Below are 21,901 nucleotides of genomic sequence, written 5' to 3'. Positions count from 1 at the left end.
CCTTATACCTTGGTAATGGTCTACTCCCCAAATTCATCGCAATTGACCTTTGCTAGGAAATTTTTCCAAGCATTCAAGGATACTGCCACAGGGGCGGAAATCATCTGTGGAGATTTTAATATACCTGTTATACGCTCCATGGATTGCTCCAACATCAACATCTCACATGCTAAGGAACTTAAGCATCTCATCAATGAATTCCATTTTCATGACATCTGGAGATATTTACATGCATCAGAAAGAGACTATACATTCTTCTCTTCCAGGCATCGCTCATACAGTAGAATTGATTTCTTTTTGGTCGACAGCAAATCTATAAGTAATTGTGTTGCAGCTGATATTGGTTTAATCACTTGGACAGATCATGCGCCGATCTCTTTGTCTGTTCAGGGTGGCTTTAATGTTCTAAATTCCCCCAGGTGGAGATTGAATACTAGCTTGCTTGGTAGGCAGAAGGTACATGATGAAGTAGAGTCAGTGTTAACAGAATATTTCAAACTTAATAATAATGGGGAAATTTCTGACGAGACCCTGTGGGCTGCTCATAAAGCAGTAGTCAGGGGGCAGTTCATAAAACTGGCCTCCATCCAAAAACGGCAAAAAGACGCAGATATTAAATATATATTAACCCGTATTCATCACCTTGAATCCCTGAATAAAGCCAAAGCAACCCCTAACTTGACTAAAGAAATTGTAACCCATAGATTTCAACTAAGATCCCTACTCCTGCAAAATTACGAACATAATCTAAAAAAAAATAGATCGACATTTTATGCTATGGGGGATAGAGCGGGGTCCTTATTGGCAAGAAGGACGAAAAAACGTGAGATTCAATCTAAAATAGAATTCCTGAGGGACCCAAATGGAACAATCACTAGACATCCCATTGAAATAGCAGAAGCATTTGCGAAATATTATGAGGCCCTGTATAATCTAAAAAATGATTCCAACACGTCACAGCCGACTCAAGTGGATATACAGGGCTTTCTAGACACCCTGGATCTTCCCCGGGTCTCAGATGAGCAATTAGAGGAACTTAATCTTCCCTTTACTACACATGAAATCCTAGGTGCCATCAAAATGACTAAGTCTAACTCTGCCCCGGGCCCCGATGGGCTGCCATACGAATATTACAAACAATTTACATCCACTCTGTCCCCCTTTATGTTAAAAACCTTCAATTTTTGGCAAAATAAAGGGTCAATTTCCCCAGACAACTTGGAAGCGATTATTATCACGCTACCCAAGCCAGGGAAACCTGCAGACACCCCGGGTAATTTTAGGCCCATTTCACTCCTAAATTGTGATGTTAAAATTTATGCCAAACTAGTGGCGGATAGACTTCATAAAGTGATCCCGGCCTTAGTGGCCCCAGACCAAGTTGGTTTTGTGACAGGCAGGCAATCTAAGGATGGCACCAGACGGATGCTTGACTTGATTGGACTGGTGGAGATATCGGGTGAACCCAGTGCATTCCTGTCTCTTGATGCTGAAAAAGCCTTTGACAGGGTGCACTGGGGATACCTGGAGAGAGTTCTAACAAAATTCGGGTTCTTGGGAAAAATTAAGTCATCCATTCTAGCTCTCTACTCTTACCCAAATGCGTCAGTGTTGGCATCGGGGTTTCTGTCATCTAAATTTCAAATAAGTAATGGCACTCGCCAGGGGTGTCCATTGTCTCCCGCTATTTTTGCTTTAGTGGTAGAACCTCTGGCGGAAGCTATACGAAAAAACATAGCCATTTCTGGTATAAGAGTTGGGGAATTTGAACATAAACTTGGTTTATATGCAGATGATGTGATAATTTCCTGTTCTGACCCTGTAGTTTCGATTCCAGCAGTGGTGAACACATTATCGAACTTTTCTAAAGTGTCGTATTATAAGCTTAATGCGGCAAAGTCTTTGATATTGCCGTTTAATGTACCGGTGGAAGCCAGGAGTGTGCTGGAGGGGACCTTTCAATTCAAATGGTGCGACAGGGGGATACCTTATTTAGGTATTAAGCTGACACCATCGCAGATGTTAATTAAAGAAAATTTGGAACCTCTGATCCAAAATTTAGAAAAGGAATTGGGAAGGTATGAAAAAATATCGTTGTCCTGGATGGCCAGGATATAGTCCTTTAAAATGGTTTTCTTACCCAAAATATTGTATGTACTCAGATGCTTACCCATCAAAATTTCTCACAAAACCCTGATGAAACTTCAATCGTTGACTAACAAATTTGTCTGGGGTAATAAAAGGGCCAGGGTCGCAGGTAAAGTGTTATATCCCCCATATGACTCAGGGGGACTGGGCACCCCAAACATATCGGCATATTATAAAGCCTTACTAATTGAATCACTAAAGGAATGGTGGCGTCCAGGTAATTCACATAGATGGGCTCAGATTGAAAATTTCCTGTCCCGCCAGGGCTCGGTCAGAAGAATGATGGAAGCAGAATATTTGAGCCGTTCACGGTTCTCCCCGTGTGTTCCCACCATGTCAGCTTCCCTGGAGGTCTGGCGAAATGACTTGATTCATAAGATTCAGATTCCTCTTTCAGAGATTTCCCTCAAGTCGTTGGAATCTCAAATCCCCTTTTTGAATCTAGCCAGGTGGGAGGGATCAGGCATTACAGTGCTGGCGGATCTATTCTCTGATTTGGGTGTTAACCCCTTTAATGAAATAGTACGGAAACACCCCTCTTTAAAGGGTTGTTTCTATCAACACATCCAAATTAGTCATTTTCTGGCCTCTAAATTTCCTCTAAAGTCGAATCCTCTGTTACCTACAACAAAGGCTTTGGTATTTAAAAAGATAATTAAATCCAAAGGTATCTCCTCAACATACAAATGGCTCAATAACCCCCCCGAAGAGCAAAAATCTCCTTATATGAATAAATGGGACGTGGAGTTGAATGTTTCTACCTCTCCTTCAAACTGGCACTCGGCTTCAGCAAATATCCAAAAATATTCCAAGTGCATAAATCATCTGGAGCAACTGAAAAAAGTACACCTGCGATGGTATCGGTCCCCAGCCAACTTAGCACAGTTCCTCCCAAATTATTCGCCACATTGTTGGAAGGGCTGCCTCCAAAGGGGTACTCTTGGTCACTGCTGGTGGGCTTGTCCCAAGGTTTTCTCGTTCTGGCTGGAGGTGTTTGGCCTGATGGGTGAGCTGACAGGCAATACTATTAATCCGAATCCGGGTCTGGCAGTGCTAAACGTGGGTATAGAGGAGTTCTCTTGGGAATCCAGGGGATTATTGGTTCACATTCTAGTTGCTGCCAGATATTGCATAAGTAGCTATTGGAAATCCCCAAAGACACCTACATTAGCTGAACTATATAACCGAATTAATCTCCATTGCCAATACGAGTTCTGTCTGGCTCACTCCATCCGCGCCAAAAACAAAATACTTCAGACTTGGGACACGTGGCTAAACTCTGTATATGCATCCCCTGTCAGGCATCTGTTTCCAGGGCAAACTGTCTGAGATTAATAAAATGGGTCAAATAGGGTCAAAGAGAGTGTTACGCAGGGAGTTCATCCGTACCATATGTCAATATTCAAGGTGTTTATATCTATGTTGTTGTTACTGCTCGGGCTACCCTGAACGCCATCTAATTCCCTAGCTCCCCCCCCCTCCCTGGTTGCCTCTTTGCAACCATCCATGGTTCACCCCCCCCACCTCTTCCTCCCTTCCCCTTTCTTATCTTCCTTTCTTACTCTCTGGTTCTGGTTGTTTGAAACCCTCGTTTTGAGGATTAAAGATTAAATGGTAGGTTGACTTTATACGTATTAGGTGTTGATTAACCTAAAAAAAAAAAGTTGTAACTTGTATCAGACATGATTGTTGGTGGTGTGATGGGAAATGTGAATCATAATCAAAAGATATACTACCACGTGTTACAGCGTTGTTCTCTTTGTGTATTAATGCCATTGATACCTGAATTTTTTCCCTTTTCTAATGTAACTTCCTACAATAAAAATTGATTGGAATAAAAAAAAAAAGTTATAGAGCAGGAATGGTGGATCTTCAGTCCAGTGGGCAGTCCTATCAGTGGTTGATAGCCATCTCTAAATTCATACTTCTACATAGAAGGCTGTCAGTCACGGATAGGACCACCTACTGGATGGAAAATCCCAGAAAGTGCAGAGGTTTAAATAATGGAAACACAAGTTATACGGAATCTTTTCTCACAAAACTATATATGCATCTGCTCCACTCCGTCTGCTCTATAACATGGTACCCACAGATTGGACTGCATTTTCAAGGTGACAGGTTCTCTTCAGGATATGATGTGTCAAGCTAATCAATTTTGCACCAAGTCATAGATTAATGTAAGGTTAGATAAGAGGAAGGTTTCCCTTGAAGTGATTTTTAGACAGACTTATTAGCACTTTGTGAACATATGCGATAAAGTAGTGAAGGATCACGGTCTGTAATACCTTGACATCTTCATGAGTCTGGAGACCTTGGGAGCAGCAGCTGGATGTGGGAGAACTAGACAAATCAACATTAAGAGAACATTAGAAATATTCAAGGCTTAACTTTAAGCCACAATGTCTTCATATCTTACCTTTCTAATTGGTCCCTAAAAATGATAAAAAAAATAACATGAAGGCCATGTTTCCTTAAGGCTAATAATGTGGTGGCTCTTAAAGAGGACATGTCACCAGGTCACAAGTGACCAATTTTTTTATTATTACTTTATTATCACTGCTTCACTGAATATTGTTGTTTTTTTTTTAATATAAGCGAGACGATTTCAGAGATATGATATCTTTTTATTCAGAGCTAATTTTTAATAGGGGGGCACTTTGATTACAGGGTAATAATGCAGAGAAGCTTAAGAGCACACCCTCAGACAATACCGTGACCCACGTCCCTTGTGAAAACCATAAATATTTGCTAAGTGAAAAAGTCGATGTCCCTGGAGCTGTATAGCAAATTTAAAGTTAAAAAAAACTATTCTCAGGAGCAATGGGAATAAAATAAGCACAAAACTGGCTACTTTTTGATAGTGAGAGGTCCTGTTTAGCTACCCTGCTAGCAAATAAAAAGAAAAAAGAAAACTGTACATCAAGTTACTTTCCAGGAAGAACAGGGATTGGGCTGTAGAGGACTGGTTAAAGATATTTTCACTGATGAAGCCCCCTTCAGACTGGTTTGGACATCTGCACTACCATAAGCCCCTGTGTAATGTGTGAGGGTTTCATCCAGGGGAGTGGGCCCACTCACAATTTTGCCCAATACTTCCATGAATAAAGAATGGGATCTAACCATCCTCCAAGACCAACCATCCAGGAGCAATGTGGTGTTTTTTTTCCAGCCTGATGGAGACCATCTAACAAGGTAAAAGTGATAGCCAAGTGGCTCAGCGAACAAAACATTGACATTTCGGGTTCATGGCCAGGAAACTCCCCAGATCTCAATCCCCTTGGGAACATTTGCTCAATACTCATAAATCAGGTGGACAAACAAACACACAGAATTTGTGATAAACTCCAAGCACTGATTAGACAATGGCCTGTCATTAGCCCAGAGGCGGATAGCCAGCATGTCAGGGAGAATTGCAGAAGTCTCTGAAAATAAGGGCGAACGTTGTAAATATTGTGCCTTTGCATAAACTTTATGTATTTGTCAGTAAAAGTTCAAAAACTTTTGAATTCTATAATTCTATTTCAGTGACCTAGTTATAAACATTTGACCAACAGATCATAAAAAAAAAACCACAGAAACAAAATTTGTCAGTCTCGAAAGTTTTGGCCATGACTGTGCATCGATACCTGAACATATTGATAATGGTACGATTCCGGATACCTTACCAGGAGGAGTTTAGTTGGCGTTGGAGCAGCAACAAGCCATCATACAGCTCTATACATACAACCTATGTGATCGGTCCAGGTCAGATGCCCATGTGGACAGAGTGAGAACAACCGGACTTTTTTTTTTTTGTCCCTACTTTGTTAACCCTTTATGAATATCTGATGAGTGTCTTAATAAAATGGCGCTGATCAGCATCCAATCACATACATAATACAGCTGTCAGATCAAACCAGTCCTGGGCTTTATTATCAGGAGGAAAGGTTTCTCATAGAGGTTTGTGCTTAATGTGGACTTCATCGCACATTATAAAAATGCCCTGTTTGGAAGGATTGTACATTTTCTACCTCCGTGATTTGTGTTCGTTCATCGCTTACATTCTCTATCGCATGGGGCAGAATAATAATAATTCCTCTAGGAATCACATAAGCGTTATACAAGACATCCCTTATAGGTAGAACTGCAAGGTCTAAGATATTTGAGGCTAGAAACAATGAATGTGACCTAGTGTAAACATTACATATATATATATATAATACACAATGTAAATAAATAACAAACCTTTCCAAAATCCACCCCAAACAGCATAGGACTGGTGCAATTCTACCCATTCTCCAGCCGAACTGCAGAGATATCTGACATTATTAGACACGCAGATCCCAAAAACCCGGCAGTGACATATTACCTGCCCTGTGACATGTCCACGTTCTGCAGCAGCAGTTTCCTCCCATCCCATAATACTTTGCAGTTTCATGGTTTTCATTCTCACCCCCCTCCATTCCAGACATAGCACATGAGCCCACGCCTCTTGTGTATACATCATATACTGGGAGTTACAGTGGATAAAGGTTATGTCCTTTTCCTCATCTCAAAAGGCATAACAAGAACTAGCAATTGACTGGCAGGCAAAGCTGGGACTTGTAGTTCTCCAACACAAGTCTGCTGTCAGCGCCACAAAGAACTGAAACATCATATTAAACGATCGCAGGCTCAAGTCCCATAAAAGGAGCTAAGTAAATAAAGAAATGTTTTTAAAAATATAAAAAAAAATTTGACCACCTTTTTTTAAATTTCCAGCTGTAAAAAGATAAAGTTGACATATTTGCGTTTGCTGCGCCTGTAACAGTCCAGGCTATCACAATACAAAATGAAATTGACCCATACGGGAAATGCTGCAAAAAGAGATAAAAAAAAATAAGTAACTGCATTATTTTATTTTATTTTTTTCGGATGCTGCACTGCCCTTAAAAAAAAAGTTGAAAAAGAAAAAACAAAAACGTACGTAGGTACCACAAATTAGAATCAATAAAAATTGTCAGCTCGCAACGAAAAAATTAATCCATAATGCCACAGCTTCAATTGACAAAAAAACATTTTGGATGTTGAAAACAGTAGACACAGACCAAGGGGCAGATTTGTCAGTGTTTACACTAGTATTCTGCACAAAAACAAAAATCACTTTGTAATGTCATAAAATTTTTGCACAGTCCAACGTTTCATAAGTTTTGGCATGATAGTCCAAAAATGGGGTGACAGATTCTCTTTAAGACCGGTGTGCACAATGCCAATCTGAATAAATCAGCCCTTAACTTTTTTTAGTTGCTTTTTTTTTCTATACAAACTTTTGAATTTTCTTTCATCACTTAAAAATAATAATAGTTAAGAAAAAAAAAAATTGCACAAATTTGGCATTGATGGGATCGCAAACCTGGAGAATCGTGTTATTAGCAAGTTATTTCAACTCCAAAGTAGAAATTGTTTAACCCCTTCACCCCCAAGGGTGGTTTGAACGTTCATGACCGGGCCAATTTTTACAATTCTGACCACTGTCCCTTTATGAGGTTATAACTCTGGAACGCTTCAACGGATCTAGGCGATTCTGAGATTGTTTTCTCGTGACATATTGTACTTCACTTTAGTGGTAAAAAATTTTCGCTATAACTTGCGTTTATTTATGAAAAAAACAGAAATATGGCAAAAATTTTGAAAATTTTGCAATTTTCAAACTTTGAATTTGTATGCCCTTAAAACAGAGAAATATGTGACACAAAATAGTTACTAAATAACATTTCCCACATGTCTACTTTACATCAGCACAATTTGGGAAACAACATTTTTTTTTGTTAGGAAGTTATAAGGGTTAAAATTTGACAAGCGATTTCTAATTTTTACAACAAAACTTACAAAACCATTTTTTTTAGGGACCACCTCACATTTGAAGTCACTTTGAGGGGTCTATATGGCAGAAAATACCCAAAAGTGACACCATTCTAAAAACTGCACCCCTGAAGCTACTCAAAACTACATTCAAGAAGATTATTAACCCTTCAGGTGCTTCACAGGAGCAGAAGCAACGTGGAAGGAAAAAATGAACATTTAACTTTTTAGTCACAAAAATAATATTTTAGCAACAATTTTTTTATTTTCCCAAGGGTAACAGGAGAAATTGGACCCCAAAAGTTGTTGTCAAATTTGTCCTGAGTACGCTGATACCCAATATGTGGGGGGGAACCACTGTTTAGGCACATGGCAGGGCTCAGAAGGGAAGGAGCCCCGTTTGACTTTTTCAACCTAAAATTGGCTGGAATTGAGATCGGACGCCATGTCACGTTTGACGAGCGTCTGATGTGCCTAAACAGTGGAAACCCCCCACAAGTGACTCCATTTTGGAAACTAGACCCCCTAAGGAACTTATCTAGATGTGTGGTGACCACTTTGAACCCCCAAGGGCTTCACAGAAGTTTATAACACCCGGGCGTGAAAATAAAAAATCATATTTTTTCCACAAACATGATCATTTAGTCCCCAATATTTTGTTTTCCCAAGGGTAACAGGAGAAATTGGACCCCAAAGGTTCTTGTCAAATTTGTCCTGAGTACGCTGATACCCAATATGTGGGGGGGAACCACTGTTTAGGCACATGGCAGGGCTCACAAGGGAAGGAGCCCCGTTTGACTTTTTCAACCTAAAATTGGCTGGAATTGAGATCGGACGCCATGTCGCGTTTGACGAGCGTCTGATGTGCCTAAACAGTGGAAACCCCCCACAAGTGACCCCATTTTGGAAACTAGACCCCCTAAGGAACTTATCTAGATGTGTGGTGACCACTTTGAACCCCCAAGGGCTTCACAGAAGTTTATAACACCCGGGCGTGAAAATAAAAAATCATATTTTTTCCACAAACATGATCATTTAGTCCCCAATATTTTGTTTTCCCAAGGGTAACAGGAGAAATTGGACCCCAAAGGTTGTTGTCAAATTTGTCCTGAGTATGCTGATACCCAATATGTGGGGGGAACCACTGTTTAGGCACATGGCAGGGCTCACAAGGGAAGGAGCCCCGTTTGACTTTTTCAACCTAAAATTGGCTGGAATTGAGATCGGACGCCATGTCACGTTTGACGAGCGTCTGATGTGCCTAAACAGTGGAAACCCCCCACAAGTGACCCCATTTTGGAAACTAGACCACCTAAGGAACTTATCTAGATGTGTGGTGAGCACTTTGAACCCCCAAGGGCTTCACAGAAGTTTATAACACCCGGGCGTGAAAATAAAAAATCATATTTTTTCCACAAACATGATCATTTAGTCCCCAATATTTTGTTTTCCCAAGGGTAACAGGAGAAATTGGACCCCAAAGGTTGTTGTCAAATTTGTCCTGAGTACGCTGATACCCAATATGTGGGGGGGACCACTGTTTAGGCACATGGCAGGGCTCAGAAGGGAAGGAGCCCCGTTTGACTTTTTCAACCTAAAATTGGCTGGAATTGAGATTGGACGCCATGTCACGTTTGACGAGCGTCTGATGTGCCTAAACAGTGGAAACCCCCCACAAGTGACCCCATTTTGGAAACTAGACCCCCTAAGGAACTTATCTAGATGTGTGGTGACCACTTTGAACCCCCAAGGGCTTCACAGAAGTTTATAACACCCGGGCGTGAAAATAAAAAATCATATTTTTTCCACAAACATGATCATTTAGTCCCCAATATTTTGTTTTCCCAAGGGTAACAGGAGAAATTGGACCCCAAAGGTTGTTGTCAAATTTGTCCTGAGTACCCTGATACCCCACATGTGGGAGAAAACTACTGTTTGGGCACACGTCAGGGCTCGAAAGGGAAGTAATGACGTTTTGGAAAGCAGACTTTGATGGAATGGTCTGCGGGCGTCATGTTCCATTTGCAGAGCCCTTGATGTTCCTAAACAGTAGAAACCCCCAATAAGTGACCCCATTTTGGAAACTAGACCCCCTAAGGAACTTATCTAGATGTGTGGTGAGCACTTTGAACCCCCAAGTGTTTCACTAAAGATTATAATGCCCAGGCGTGAAAATATAAAATCCTGTTTTGTTCCCACATAAATGATCATTTAGTCCCCAATTTTTAATTTTCCCAAGAGTAACAGGAGAAATTGGACCCCAAAAGTTGTTGTCCAATTTGTCCTGAGTACCCTGATACCCCACATGTGGGAGAAAACTACTGTTTGGGCACACGTCAGGGCTCGAAAGGGAAGTAATGACGTTTTGGAAAGCAGACTTTGATGGAATGGTCTGCGGGCGTCATGTTCCATTTGCAGAGCCCTTGATGTTCCTAAACAGTAGAAACCCCCAATAAGTGACCCCATTTTGGAAACTAGACCCCCTAAGGAACTTATCTAGATGTGTGGTGAGCACTTTGAACCCCCAAGTGTTTCACTAAAGATTATAATGCCCAGGCGTGAAAATATAAAATCCTGTTTTGTTCCCACATAAATGATCATTTAGTCCCCAATTTTTAATTTTCCCAAGAGTAACAGGAGAAATTGGACCCCAAAAGTTGTTGTTCAATTTGTCCTGAGTACCCTGATACCCCACATGTGGGAGAAAACTACTGTTTGGGCACACGTCAGGGCTCGAAAGGGAAGTAATGACGTTTTGGAAAGCAGACTTTGATGGAATGGTCTGCGGGCATCATGTTCCATTTGCAGAGCCCTTGATGTTCCTAAACAGTAGAAACCCCCCATTAGTGACCCCATTTTGGAAACTAGACCCCCTAAGGAACTTATCTAGATGTGTGGTGAGCACTTTGAACCCCCAAGTGTTTCACTAAAGATTATAATGCCCAGGCGTGAAAATATAAAATCCTGTTTTGTTCCCACATAAATGATCATTTAGTCCCCAATTTTTAATTTTCCCAAGAGTAACAGGAGAAATTGGACCCCAAAAGTCGTTGTCCAATTTGTCCTGGGTACTCTGGTACCCCACATGTGGGAAAAAACTGTTTAGGCACACGTTGGGGCTCGAAAGGGAAGTAGTGTTGTTTTGGAATGCAGACTTTGATGGTCTGCTGGCGTCATGTTCCATTTGCAGAGTCCCTGATGTGCCTAAACAGGAAAAAAACCCACATATAACATCATTTTGGATACTAGACCCCCAATGAACAAATCTAGATGTGCCCCCAACTAATCTAATGTAAATTAGTAGTGCATGGAGGTGTGGTACAATTTGAAGCAATCCTTCATGCACAGGCCAGGTTTTTCGGGGCAGGTGTCGCACTGGTAAGTGGTGTCCCTGCGTATTCCTTTTTTGTAACACACTCGACACCTTTTTTGCGGCTTACCTTTTCTTGGGGTTGGTGGGACCACCCACGGAAAATGCTGACCTGGGACAATACGAGCACCTTCAGTTCCTGAAGTACTGGGGCCCGCTCCTTCCTGAGCGCCAAACATCATGGCCTTAACCACTACCTCCTGGAAATGAAGGTACGCCGTATCGCTGGGGCATGCACATTGTGACAGCAGGAATACGTTGAGCATTGCCATTTGGACGATGTGCACGGCCAGCTTTTTGTACCACACCTTGGCCTTCCTCAATGCATTGTACGGTTGGAGGAGTTGATCGGAGAGATCAACTCCCCCCCATTTTTTTGTTGTACCCCACTACACATGTCGGTTTGAGGACCTGTGTAGAGGTACCCCGTACAGTGCAGAGGGTACTGCCATCACCGTGTATGGTGGTCAAGAGATGGACATCTCTCTTGCCCTTGTACTTGACCACCAGCAGGTGGTCACTACATTGGGCTCTGCTCTCACCTTTTCGGAGCATCTGCCCAAGTAGCGTCTTCGGGAGGCCTCTCTGATTTTTGCGGACAGTACCGCAGGCTGCGGTACGTCGCTCAGAGAGGGATTTGTAGAGTGGGATGCTGGTATAAAAGTTATCAGTGTAGAGGTGATAACCTTTATCCAGCAGTGGGTGCACCAAATCCCACACAATTTTCCCACTCACTCCCAGGAAAGGAGGACACTCAGGGGGTTCAATCCGGGTGTCCTTCCCTTCGTAAACTCTAAACTTGTGGGTGTACCCTGAGGTACTCTCACACAACTTATAGAGTTTGATTCCGTACCTGGCCCTCTTACTGGGCAGGTATTGACGGAATCGCAGCCTTCCCTTGAAGTGAACCAAGGACTCATCCACGCAGATGTCCTGTCACGCTCGCGCCTTGGCTGAATGGCGCGAGCCAGGGGGTTGTGGCCCCACTGTGCCACAAACCAGACTACCCTGGAAGGGGCGTAACTACGGCAGCTTCCTTGGTCTTCACTGGAGCCTCTGATGGTGAGGTCAGGCTTGTGCGGCAGGTAGCTGCCGGGTGCCACTCCAGGGTGGTGTCTGGCTGTGGCTGCTGATCCCACTCGGGAACAGGACACCTTGACAGAGGCTATAGACAGGCAGGCAGGTGGATACGACAGGCACGGCTGAGACACAGGGCAGGCGGACACGGCTTGGAGACACAGGACAGGCGGGCACGGCTTGGAGACACAGGACAGGCGGGCACGGCTTGGAGACACAGGACAGGCGGGCACGGCTTGGAGACACAGGACAGGCGGGCACGGCTTGGAGACACAGGACAGATTGGCGTGGTATGAAAAGGAGCAGGTAGGGACCTGTTCACACAGCAGGTGTAGGCAGGAGGGAGTGGTGTATGCTGGAACAGGATCTGGACCTGTTCACACAGGAGGTACAGGGATGGATCTAGGCAGGAAGGAATGGAATATGAAGGAACAGGTTTGGGCCTGTTCACACAGGAGGTGCAGGTATGGATATAGGCAGGAAGGAATGGAGTATGAAGGAACAGGTTTGGGCCTGTTCACACAGGAGGTGCAGGTAGACAGAGCCGCAGGAGTGCGGAGCAGGCAGAGCCACAGGAGGTGCAGGTAGGCAGAGCCGCAGGAGTGCGGAGCAGGCAGAGCCGCAGGAGTGCGGAGCAGGCAGAGCCGCAGGAGTGCGGAGCAGGCAGAGCCGCAGGAGTGCAGAGCGGCTAGGGAGCCGTGCAGGCAGAGCGGCTAGGGAGCCGTGCAGGCAGAGCGGCTAGGGAGCCGTGCAGGCAGAGCGGCTAGGGAGCCGTGCAGGCAGAGCTGCGAGCGTGCAGATGCACAGATAAAGAAGACACAAGGAAAGACACGGCAGGGAAGGAACCACAAACAAGGAGACTGACAGACAGAGGTAAGACTGAGTTCAGACAGAGGCACAGGGACAGACACAGGGACCAGGATATTCAGCCTCCCGGCAGGCAGACAGGGTACAAAGCAAGACTAGAGTAATCCTCCAAAGAAGGAGACAGACAGAACAGGGCCTGGCTTCCTCAGCAGCAGAATACTAACTGAGTATAGACATTGCTCAGGCAATGTTTCAGTGGGAGTGGCGAAACTAAATAGTCAAGGGCTCCAGGTGGTTGGTCAGGGACAGATTACCCAGGTGCACCCAGACTGCATAAGAACCAGAGAGTTCAGGCGCCGCCCCCCTATACACAGTCAGGAAACATGGAGAGCAAGCAGGAAAACAAGAGGCATAGCACATGGAGCTCAGGGCTGGCAACAGACAGATTTCACAGCATGGTTTGAAGGAGAAAGTAAGTTGGTGTGCGGGGGATGGGAGGCCATGTAGTGATGCCAGCAGGGTTGTTACAGTACCCCCCCCTTTACGGCCCCTCTTCCTCAAGCCTGCCAGAATGACCTGAAGAAGGAGTATGGAACCACATACAGTCCAGGCTGACAGGGCATCCATCTGGTGAGACGAAGTAGGTGTGCCATCCGGAATCACCGAGTGCCAAGTTTCTTGGTGCCCAACAGCCTCCAACACCGAAGGTATAAGGACTTGGATCTCTTCCTCCAGAGTGGAAGAAAGCAGGGACCTGGAAGCCTCAGACTTGACCCCTACATCAGCCGGCCAGCTGGAAACCGAAGAGACCTTTACCGAGTCCAACTTCAGCCCGATATCCCAAGAAAATTGGACCTCCTCCTCCAGACGGGTAAAAAACAGAGATGCATAGGCCACTGTTCTCACCTCTTCATCCACCTGCCACATGGAAGTTGGAGGCATACATACGGGGAGCCACCTCCGCCTGTTACCCAGAACAGACTGGACCACTTCTTTCAAGTAGGCGAACGAGTACTGCTTAATCCTGGGACCTTCACCCACAGACCATAGAGGAGCCGAGGGCATCCACTCAGGATCAATCTTCAGCCCATTATCCTGGGGAAGACTATCAAGTGTCAGGGATGTTCCTGAGGACTGGTCACCGGAGGTGTACGGAGAGGGCGCCACTGTTTTCTTTTCTTCAGTGACGTCAGTACACCATGGCTTGATAGCCGGCAGATCAGGTGGAGAAGGAGACGATACAGAAGACTGACCTTGCAGTAATGGAACTAGACACCTCTGTTGGCTAGGCAGATCCAAATACAGCACCATGCTGGGTCTTTGGACCGGAAGGGGCAATAGAGTGCCCGGCTCAAAACGACCGGTGGGCAAGTTGGTCAGCAGGTGGAATACAAATGTCTCTGTGTATAATGCTCCGATTAGGAGCTGTAGTTGACCCCTCAATGCTGGACTGTTCACAAGTAGGGCTCGGCCATCACCAAACCCCCTGCATGGATTCTGGAGCGGTGGAGCAGGAACCATGCACAGACTTTGTCTGGTTTGTAGCTTGCATACATCTGCACGGCCAAAACTCCCACAAGGCACCGGAACAGTCACAGACTTTAGTAGCGAGGAGGTACTCTCACCAAGGCCAGTCTCTCCTACTGGCCCAAGGTTCTGGAGCTTTGGCTTCACAGGGCTGAGACCATCAGGATGTTCCTTCTCAGGACTGGCCTCTGGCGACAACCTAGCCAGCCCCTTTTTCTTAGACCGTTTGGATCTTGCATGGGGGGCTGCTTTGGCAGGCTGAGGAACAGATGGGTCATGGACGGTCACAGACGGAGAAGATGAATTGGCCACAGGTCTCTTTCGTCTGATCCGTTCCTGGAAGCTAGGAGGGGAAGACTTTTCAGGAGACACTGTACCAGGCTTGTCAAAGGCTTTGCAGAAGGCCACCAGGAAGGCCGGTAAGCTCGAGGTGATGGGATCCCCTGCTTCCCAAAGGGGGTTGAGCCACTGCAACGCATCTCCTGTTAGGTAGGACATTAGTAATCCTACCTTTACCCGATCGCTGGCGAAGTAGGGAGCATGCCATTGAAAATAGCGTAGGCACTGCTCCATAAAGGCACGACAGTGCTTGGGGTTCCCATCATATCTTGGCGGGTCCGAGGGAGGTTTAACTTTAGGTATGCCAGCCTCTAGTTGAGCAAACAGTCTATTGGAGACCACAATGGTGGGTGGAGCAGTGAAGGATTGGGCTTCAGACCGGGTAAATTTATTTGGTTGCCCATACTGGCAAAAAAGTTCATCTTGCTCCGAGGGCGAAAGGACATGGGACTCAGCGGGGACCATGGCCTGAGCAAACTGTCACGCTCGCGCCTTGGCTGAATGGCGCGAGCCAGGGGGTTGTGGCCCCACTGTGCCACAAACCAGACTACCCTGGAAGGGGCGTAACTACGGCAGCTTCCTTGGTCTTCACTGGAGCCTCTGATGGTGAGGTCAGGCTTGTGCGGCAGGTAGCTGCCGGGTGCCACTCCAGGGTGGTGTCTGGCTGTGGCTGCTGATCCCACTCGGGAACAGGACACCTTGACAGAGGCTATAGACAGGCAGGCAGGTGGATACGACAGGCACGGCTGAGACACAGGGCAGGCGGACACGGCTTGGAGACACAGGACAGGCGGGCACGGCTTGGAGACACAGGACAGGCGGGCACGGCTTGGAGACACAGGACAGGCGGGCACGGCTTGGAGACACAGGACAGATTGGCGTGGTATGAAAAGGAGCTAGGGAGCCGTGCAGGCAGAGCGGCTAGGGAGCCGTGCAGGCAGAGCGGCTAGGGAGCCGTGCAGGCAGAGCGGCTAGGGAGCCGTGCAGGCAGAGCGGCTAGGGAGCCGTGCAGGCAGAGCGGCTAGGGAGCCGTGCAGGCAGAGCTGCGAGCGTGCAGATGCACAGATAAAGAAGACACAAGGAAAGACACGGCAGGGAAGGAACCACAAACAAGGAGACTGACAGACAGAGGTAAGACTGAGTTCAGACAGAGGCACAGGGACAGACACAGGGACCAGGATATTCAGCCTCCCGGCAGGCAGACAGGGTACAAAGCAAGACTAGAGTAATCCTCCAAAGAAGGAGACAGACAGAACAGGGCCTGGCTTCCTCAGCAGCGGAATACTAACTGAGTATAGACATTGCTCAGGCAATGTTTCAGTGGGAGTGGCGAAACTAAATAGTCAAGGGCTCCAGGTGGTTGGTCAGGGACAGATTACCCAGGTGCACCCAGACTGCATAAGAACCAGAGAGTTCAGGCGCCGCCCCCCCTATACACAGTCAGGAAACATGGAGAGCAAGCAGGAAAACAAGAGGCATAGCACATGGAGCTCAGGGCTGGCAACAGACAGATTTCACAGCATGGTTTGAAGGAGAAAGTAAGTTGGTGTGCGGGGGATGGGAGGCCATGTAGTGATGCCAGCAGGGTTGTTACATGTCCCTTTGGGGCACGTACACTTCAGCAAACTTTTTGTTGAAGTGTTCGATGACCGGCCGAACTTTGAACAGACGGTCAAAGTTGGGGTCATCTTGTGCGGGACACGCTGCATTATCAGTATAATGCAGAAACTTGTGGATGGCCTCAAAACGCGTCCGGGCCATGACCATTCGGAATACTGGAGTGTTGTATAAAATATCAACACTCCAATATTGCCGAATTTCCGGCTTCTTCAGTATCCCCATATGGAGGACCAGGCCCCAAAACTGCGTCATTTCAACTGCGTCTACAGGAGACCAGTTTGAAAATGTTGAACGCGGGTTTTGCTCCAAAAATTGACGAGCGTACAAATTAGTTTGCTCCACCATGAGGTTAACAAAATCCTCAGAGAAAAAGACTTTGAAAAAGTCAATTTCTGTGAGGCCGGTGGTGTCAAATTTGATTCCTGATTCTGCCACAAAATCAGGAATCAGTGGCTCGTAATTTTCGGGGGGCGAGGTCCATACGGGGAGCACTGGGTCAGCTGCGGGCATGGTGGGCGCTGCCTCATCTTCTGTCCTGGAGCGTCTGCGTGGCGGTTCCGCAGGACCCGAGGAGGAAGATGAGGAGGGTGAAGAGGAAGAAGAAGAGGATGAAGAATCCGAAAAATAAAGAAAAGTCGGATCGTCATCCAAATCGCTATCAGTTTCAGAGGCAAGTAAAGCATATGCCTCTTCCACTGAATAGCGCTGTTGGGATGAATTTGATGACATTTTTGTGTAAATATGGTGCTTGGGTGTACACTTTATTGAAAACTGTATGTGTACGTGAGGGGGGGGAGTGATTGGTGTAAACTTTCTGTAAAGAAAAAGCTGTGGAAAAAAGTATAAAACAGCAGGCCCTAGCTGATAAGTGTCACTTATCAAAACTAGGCTGCTGGATGTGCGCACGGGGTGGCGCAAGGGGGGGGTGGAAAAAAAAAAAAAGGAAAACGGCAAACTCTGATAAGTGAACTGTGTCACTTATCCAAGTTTCGCAGCTGCGGGATGTGTGTACGGAGGGGCTAAGGAAAAAAAAGCGAGCTCAAGTGTTGATCGGTGAACTGCGTCACCAATCAACGCTCGGCGGCTGCACACGGAGGTGGCGCAAAAGTGGGGTGGAGGGGGGTAAAAATAGGGGGAAGGGGATGGGGGGATTGGGGTGGATGAAGAGAGATTGGGCAGGGATCAACAGTTAGGGTTGTAGTTAGGTGGCACAAAGGGGGGTGAAAAAAATGAAAAGCGGCAGGCACAAGCTTGGATAAGTGACGTGTGTCACTTATCCAACTTTTGCGGCTGCGGGATGTGTGTACGGAAGTGGCGCAAAGGGGGCTAAGGAAAAAAAAAACGAGCTCAAGTGTTGATCGGTGAACTGCGTCACCAATCAACGCTCGGCAGCTGCGCTCGGCAGCTGCGCACGGAGGTGGCGCAAAAGTGGGGTGGAGGGGGGTAAAAATAGGGGGAAGGGGGGATTGGGGTGGATGAAGATAGATTGGGCAGGGATCAACAGTTAGGGTTGTAGTTAGGTGGCACAAAGGGGGGTGAAAAAAATGAAAAACGGCAGGCACAAGCTTGGATAAGTGACGTGTGTCACTTATCCAACTTTTGCGGCTGCGGAATGTGTGAACGGAAGTGGCGCAAAGGGGGCTAAGGAAAAAAAAGCGAGCGCGAGTGTTGATCGGTGAACTGCGTCACCGATCAACGCTCGCCGGCTGCGCACGGAGGTGGCGCAAAAGTGTGGTGGAAGGGGGTAAAAGGGGGGTGAAGGGGGGTAAGAGGGGGGGTGGAGGGGGGATGGGGGGATGAAGATAGATTGGGCAGGGGATCAGGGATCAATTAACACTTACAATTGTAGTTTTCTTTCTTCTTCTTCTTCTTTCTTCTGCAGGGATTGTGATGCTACAAGCTGTGGCACCACAATACCCAGCACAGGAGCTCTTGCTGCGTCCGACCTCTCTGCAGGAATCCTCAGCTAGAGTGAGGACCCCTGCAGACAGGTCAGACTGGTCAGAGGCAGGTCAGGGGGCAGGTCACAGAGCGGTCACATCGCTGCTGTGACCTGTCATTGGTGGGATCGAATGATTACATCGATCCCACCAATCCCTGATCTGCCTGGTGACCATGGCAACTGCCTAGAATCGGAGCTCACAGCTCCGATTACTAGGCAGGTCATGCCCAGGTCACCAGCAGGGCACAGAGCGGTCACATGGTGACCGCAGCTGTGCCCTGTGGTTGGCGCGATTGCCGATCTAATCGATCACGCCAGCCAACTCCTGCAGGCCCTGCTGGGCCTGCATCAGGCTCCAGCACGATCGGTGCTAAAATAGCACCGATCCTGGCCGGTACTGGCAGGGCACAGCGGCGATATAGCGCCGCTGTGCACTGCGATTGGCGCGATCGATCAGATCGGCGATCGCGCCAATCCGGGTGCTTTTTGCCGGTGCCTGGCGTTGCCAGGCACTGGCTCTAGGATCGAGTACATCGGTACTCGATCCCCACCTAGGACATCATTGTTTCAGCCAAGCTGACTGGCTGAAACAATGAGAAACGCTGCGATTGGCTGTTCAGAATTGAACAGCCAATCACAGCGCTCTGGATGCCGGGGGGGCGGGATCGCAGCCCGGGATGCCGACGCCATCTTTTCTAAGGTGAGATGGCGTCGGAATTTTAATGCGATCACCGCGACTTTAGTCGCGGTATCGCATTAAAGGGTCCGACGTACTATCCCGTCCCCGGTCATACGGGCCCGGGTACCGTGGACGGGATAGTACATCGGATGGCAGGAAGGGGTTAAAACAAAAAAAATCCACAGAACAATGGCAGGACTGGAGCTGCAATGAGAAGAGCAGAAGGTGGCGGGTAAGTCTGTTACTAGGGTCAAGGAACTTAGATTAGTGGCACCGATAAAACAATGCTGGAGTGGTGCTTTAAAACCACCTGCCTAATAGTGCACAGTTCCCCCTCGTGCTTCGAAAGCAGCCCTGACCTGTTGGGCCTTTGACGCTAAGGGTATGTGCAGACGTTGCGGATTCGTCTGCGGATCCGCAGCAGTTTTCCAAGTGATGTACAGTACCATGTTATGATATGGAAAACAAAAACCGCTGTGCACATGCTGCAGAAAATTCCCAGCGGAAACACAGTGGTTTATTTTCCGCAGCATGTCAATTCTTTGTGCGGATTCCGCAGCGTTTTTACACCTATTCCATTATAGGAATCTGCAGGTGTAAAAACGCAGGCGAAATCTGCACTAAATCCGCAGGCATTTTGAACTGCGGATTCTGCAGATTCCGTGCGGAAAAATCCGCACACGAATCCGCAACGTGTGCACATACCCTCAAGGTGTCCTACTACATCTACTACCAATACATTAGCAGCAAATTCTAAAGTTCAGGAATTTGTGAGAGGCGACTTCTATGGATCAGAGCAATATTTCCAACACATCCCACAGCTGATTGCTCAAATTAAGACATGAAAAATTTGGAGACAATTTGACGTCTTGAAGTATTGGGATAAATAAGCAATCACAGGCAATGCTCCGTAGTGATGCATCAAGAAAAGGAGTCTCAATACTTGGATTAAGGCCTCACTCAGGAGTCTGATGTTCACATATGTGTTCTATCCGTGATTTTCAGATAGATTACTACAAGAATGCATTCTATGGTGCTCTACAAATGTCCAAGTTTTTTTTCCAGGTGTCCGCAAAAAAGTAAAGACATGTCAGTTTTTGATTAGGGTCACAGATGAAAAGTACCCCTGCTAGTTTACAGGTCTGGGAAAATCACAGTACACAAATGGAATCTGCCTGCAGTTCATGATTAACATTGCAATGAATCTTTGCAATTCATTTTTTTCATGTGTGAAAATTACTAATGAAACACAGATGATAAAAAATTACCAATCGCTGATGACAACGGTACAGTTTTTAGTGTACACCGTGTGCAGAATTATTAGGCAAGTTGTATTTGAGAGGATTCTTTTTATTATTGAACAACTATGCTCTCAATCAACCCAAAAGACTCATAGATATCAAAGCTTAATATTTTTGGAAGTTGGAGTGGGTTTTTTTTAGATTTGGCTATCTTAGGTGGATATCTGCTTGTGCAAGCAACTATTACAGTGCAGAATTATTAGGCAACTTAACAAAAACCAAATATATACCCATCTCACTTGTTTATTTTCACCAGGTAAACCAATATAACAACACAAAATGTAGAAATAAACATTTCTGACATTCAAAACCAAAAAAAAAAAAAAAATCAGTGGCCAATATAGCCACCTTTCTTTACAATGACACTCAAAAGCCTTCCATCCATAGATTGTCAGTTGCTAGATCTGTTTACGATCAACATTGCGTGCCGCAGCCACTGTAAGAAAAAGTTCTATTGAGAGCTGGAAGAGTCGGGAAGAAGTTCCACATACGATCTCTTATCAAGCTGAGGTTGAAGGTTTATTCGGAGATACATGGCAAAACAGATACAGAATAACAGAGGAGTTGGAATATGTGGGCAAAAACAGGAATACAGACAGGCAGAGATTCGCTAGGAAGTCTGGCGATGATAAGGCTCTGTGCCCTGGCCATGGTGAGGCACAGTGGCATGATGGCGATGGAATGGCCCCGATCGAAAGTAACAGGGGCTTCTTATACATTATCAGAACAAAGAAAGCTGCATTTTGCCGCAGAGGGCGTTAACATTATAATTCTAAGGCGTTTTCATGGTAATCTACAGAAACGTGGTTTAGAACAGAGAATATAATGACATAATATGAAGATATTAATTAACATTTCTTCAAGCAACACTAAAACCCATAAGTCATTGGTATCTATGGCTACTGTCTTAAAATCTTATCATTGTCTCCTGTCTAGGTCCATAAATTCTTACATCCTGACATTTTAACTACTCTACACTTCGCTACCACACTATCACGTATAAGCATACTGGCCATATATTTGGTGACCTGTGACCCTATTGATTGATCCAATCTTCCTCTACGCACATCGGCTGAGGTTGCTAGGAGACATGATCTCATTTTCCATCCTCCATTTAGTATATTTTATTAGCTCTTTTGTAAAAGTTGAATCTTCTCTAACTTTCAACAAAATGGCTGCTAGAGACAACATGGCCGCTCAGTATATTATGGCTGACCATTCTCTTACAAGTCCCCCTCTTGTACTCTATCCAGAGTACAACATACAGTGCT

General features: G+C 45.9%; 1 protein-coding gene across 2 annotated transcripts in view; it reads right to left on the bottom strand.

Moving 5' to 3' along the window:
* The window catches only part of BORCS7 (BLOC-1 related complex subunit 7), a 195,249-nt gene that overhangs the window by 146,684 nt on the left and 26,664 nt on the right, over window positions 1–21,901 (bottom strand). The window contains exons 1-2 of one of the 2 annotated variants that reach the window (XM_073555764.1): window positions 6,497–6,532; window positions 4,434–4,488 (exon numbers count right to left, since the gene is read on the bottom strand). In XM_073555764.1, coding sequence (XP_073411865.1) covers window positions 4,434–4,488; window positions 6,497–6,510 — 69 coding nt within the window. In that variant the 5' untranslated portion in view covers window positions 6,511–6,532. Of the gene's footprint in view, window positions 1–4,433; window positions 4,489–6,496; window positions 6,533–21,901 lie in introns of those variants that run through there. The other variant, XM_073555770.1, reaches the window with a different exon arrangement.

The sequence above is a fragment of the Dendrobates tinctorius genome, unplaced genomic scaffold (genome assembly GCF_039654945.1).
Source record: "Dendrobates tinctorius isolate UK_male_01 unplaced genomic scaffold, ASM3965494v1 ptg000230l, whole genome shotgun sequence".
Lineage (NCBI taxonomy): Eukaryota > Metazoa > Chordata > Amphibia > Anura > Dendrobatidae > Dendrobates > Dendrobates tinctorius.
Note: the sequence above shows the minus strand (reverse complement) of the source record. Positions and strands in the feature narration are given on the sequence as shown.